This window comes from Papilio xuthus, unplaced genomic scaffold (assembly GCF_000836235.2).
Source record: "Papilio xuthus unplaced genomic scaffold, Pxut_1.1 DF825946.1, whole genome shotgun sequence".
NCBI classification, from domain to species: domain Eukaryota; kingdom Metazoa; phylum Arthropoda; class Insecta; order Lepidoptera; family Papilionidae; genus Papilio; species Papilio xuthus.
Window position 1 is genome coordinate 15,856,437 of NW_013532703.1, and position 3,969 is coordinate 15,860,405.

At 51.3% G+C, this 3,969-nt stretch overlaps 1 protein-coding gene across 1 annotated transcript; it reads left to right on the forward strand.

The window, feature by feature from the left end:
* The first annotated feature begins 463 nt into the window (after positions 1-463).
* On the forward strand, positions 464-1,963 carry LOC106123912 (nucleic-acid-binding protein from mobile element jockey-like). Its single transcript, XM_013320327.1, has one exon. It carries the CDS (start codon positions 464-466, stop codon positions 1,961-1,963), a length of 1,500 nt encoding a protein of 499 aa, XP_013175781.1.
* The last annotated feature ends 2,006 nt before the right edge of the window (positions 1,964-3,969 follow it).

The following is a 3,969-nucleotide window of genomic DNA, read 5'->3' on the forward strand; positions in this document are numbered from 1 at the left end:
ATTAATAACATAGCAACGTCTATTGTTTCCGACTTCGGGAACTGCGTGAAAGGAATTGTGAAGTGCAGTTTTCACCGCGCGGAGCAACTTCTTAACAGCGCAATTTTAAAAGGCTAGCGGATACCTAACGGTGATAACGAAGCTAGCCAGGCAGCCCCGTTTGCCTGCGTTTCCCCCTCAGGGAACCGCGTAATTCGGAAGGGACCTCCACCACTGGCCTTGGGTAGTGCCCTAGTCAACGTTGGTCCACGCTTGGCCTTTTAGAGCCCACGGGTAGCTTTAGTTAGACTTAAGTACACACCCGAGTGCACAATAAGATCGGCACTCGGACGCACTAGGGCTACACGTAGTAGGCACACATCCTCCCTGCATAACCCAGCAGGGAGGGAGCTAGGGATACACACCCCGGCATCCCACCGGGAGAATTTAATATATATGTAGTATAGGTCCACCACATGTCCAAATGGCGGACCTAAATCTCGTAGCCGTCCTGGAATTCCTCAGGGCAAAATTCCCTGACGCATTTAAGGCGCTTACCGCCGAAACCGAAGTTCGCGCAGGCCCATCCAAGACCGACCCCATCAGCGATGCGTCATTATCATCGGGTAGTGACCTTGAAGAAATGGAGCTAGACTCCCCGCTATCCCCCGAGAACCCGGAAGACACAGGAGGCCTGTTTACGGAAGTCCGTAACAAGAAAAAACGCAAGAAGCGCTCCTCCCCCGCCCCCTCGTCAGAATCATCATCCTCGTCCCCCGTCCCTCCGAAGGCGCCGCGCCCTCACTCCCCGCTCGAATCCGGATCGGCCCATTCAGTTTTGATTCCAGCCCTTATGGCAATGCCCGTCGCGCCCCCCAAAACTGCTCCCATAAAGCAGTCGGCTGTCCATTCGGCTCCCCCCGTAGCCCGTGCGCTGACGGACAAAAAACCGCCACCCATTTACATCCAAGCCCCGGACAAATGGCCGATGATTCAATCGGCCTTGTCCAACAAATTTAAAGTCGTAGCCGCAGCTACAGCCCAAGGCATTCGGATGCAACTGGAGACCGCCGAGGCCTTCAGGTTCGTAACCCGGTTCCTACAGGAAAAGGAGGTGTACTACCACACGTACACACTCGCAGAAGAGCGCATCCTTAGAGTGGTGATCAAACGCATCCCTAAGGAAATCCCCATTGAAGACGTAGTCCAGTCCCTTAAAGACCAGAAATATCCGGTCATAAGTGTCTTCCGGATGACCAATAGGCGAACAAAATCGCCTATTGACTTAGTGCAGGTTCATTTAGAGCTGTCGCCTGAAGGGAAGGCCATTTTTGACGTAAAGTCAATCTGTGGCCTCAGCGGGCTCATAGTAGAGCCGCCACGCAAAAATGGCCTCCCCGGTCAGTGCCACAAATGCCAGTTGTACGGGCACTCGGCCCGCAACTGCTTCGCTCGTCCTAGGTGTGTTAAGTGCCTAGGAGATCACGGTACGTCGGAGTGCTCTAGGCCGAAAGATAAATCACTTTTAGAGGCTTTCGGAAAGCCCGCCTGCGTTCTTTGCCGCGGTGATCATACCGCTAACTACCACGGGTGCCCAAAAGCACCTAAGCGTAGCCCGAACCAACCCCAGCGATCGGTACGTCGGCCCCCTGCGGTACTCTCAGCCAACGAATTCCCACCTCTCCAACCCTCGTGGAAAACGAATGCTCGAACCCCCGCATGGGGCAGTAATATTCCCACGGCTAGCGTACCCGCGAGTACCACGCCCATTCCTAAACCGGCACCGGTCAAGCCGGCGGCAATGCCTACGCCACCTAAAACGACAGGGAATCCTTTTGAATCCCTCAACCGTCTTACGAGCCTCAATATGGAGGAAGTTCTAACATTCACCGACGAATACGAAAAAGCGTCAGGAAATATAGGAACCCGACTGTACTTAATTAAAAAGTACAAGCACATCGTATGTGCCCTCGAACACAACTAGGCGTCTCGATGGCTGCAAACGCGTTAAATAATTGTAGTGATCCGTCTCTCGCGCGTAATAATGGCAGAGTCAAACCGCGTTCGATTAGTATAGCCTTCTATAACGCGAATGGGGGGGTTAGGAACCAACGCGACGAAATCCATACATTCCTCCGCGACCAACAAGTCGATGTGTTACTCGTGCAGGAAACATTTCTTAAACCGACTATGAGAGACCCTAAAGTCTCTAATTATAACATCGTTAGAAATGACAGAACCGGCGCCCCAGGCGGTGGTACTATTATTTACTATAAGAAATCCCTGCACTGTGTACCCATCGATACGCCCACGTTAACACATCTAGAGGCATCGATCTGTCAGCTGGCCATGACTGGTCACGCCCCCATTACAATAGCTTCAGTCTACCTTCCCTGTAGACCAAGCGCAACCATATTACGCTCCGACTTTGAATCCCTTCTATCTTTAGGAGGAGCCACGATCCTTGCAGGTGATTTCAATAGCAAACACATTCGATGGAACTCTACCAGAATCAGTAATCGCGGCCTTGCGCTTGACGCACTGTCTGACCTACTCGATTTTGATTTCATAGCGCCATTAGAGCCCACTCACTATCCCCATACATTGGGACACACTCCGGATGTGCTTGATATTGCAATCATCAAGAATATCAACCTAACCTTACGTAACGTTGAGGTGATTCATGAGCTTCACTCGGATCACCGACCAGTTCTACTAAAGCTAGGGACCTCGGCACAAACCGATCCTCCAACTAAAACAGTCGTTGACTGGCACAAACTTAGTGCCAAGCTCAAAGACATAAATTCCCCACACCTAAACTCTGTCCCCGACTTAATTAACACGGATTACGATATGGGCGCCGCGATCGGCTCTCTAACAAGTCATATCCAAACCGCCATAGAGGACTGCTCAAGGCAGATGCCAGAGTCAGTCAACCAACGCTGGGCACTTCCACCAGATGCCAGAGACTTGTTGAGACGCAAGAACGCGGCCACCCGAGCACACGATTTGTATCCCACTGAATCGAACCGAAAAGAGCTACGTAAATTACAGCGTGAAGTAAAAACACGCATAGCTGCTATCCGGAACGAACGGTGGGATTTAACACTTCGTAATATAAAGCCATCCCACTTAGCCTTTTGGCGACTTCCCAAGTCACTTAAAGGCGACACGTACTCGACGATGCCACCACTCTCTCGTTCAAATATGACACCAGCCATGTTGGACGAAGAGAAAGCCGAATGCCTGGCTGACAGTCTCGAAGCCCAGTGCTCCCCTAGTAGCCTACCGATCGACCCTGATCACCTCCGAAAGGTGGACAGCGAGGTCGACAGGAGAAAAAGCGAGCCTCTACTTGACTTAATTACTCCGGTTACCAGCGATGAAGTCGAGATATTAATTAAAAATTTGCGACCACGTAAAGCTCCCGGTTCGGATAGCATCACCAATAGGGTGACCAAACTGCTTCCCGTTACTATTATACAACTCCTCGTAGCCATTTTTAATGCGGCAATGACCAAAGGCGTCTTTCCCAGCGAGTGGAAAGACGCCGTAGTCATAGGGTTCCTCAAACCTTCAAAACCGCCTTCTAATCCTACTTCATATCGCCCCATAAGCCTTCTCAAAACGTTTGGGAAGATTTATGAACGACTAGTTTTAGCCCGCCTTCGTTCCTTTATGGATACGAAAGGCATGCCCATTGCCGAGCAGTTTGGATTTCGCGCCAAACACTCATGCACTCATCAAGTGCACCGCATCACGGAACACATACTTGCCAAACGCCAACGCGGCCTTAACACCGGAGCTCTCTTTCTCGACGTTGCAAAAGCGTTCGATAAAGTATGGCACAACGGGCTCATAAACAAGCTATATGAGTACGGAGTACCCGACCGTCTCGTATGCATAATACGAGACTTCCTTAGTGACCGCACGTTTCGCTACCGCGTCGAGGGAGTGTGTTCTCAATCGCACCCCGTTCGAGCCGGGGTG

Excerpts from the sequence above, each read along its gene's own strand:
- LOC106123912 (XM_013320327.1), top strand. The coding sequence starts at position 464 with ATGGCGGACCTAAATCTCGTAGCCGTCCTGGAATTCCTCAGGGCAAAA.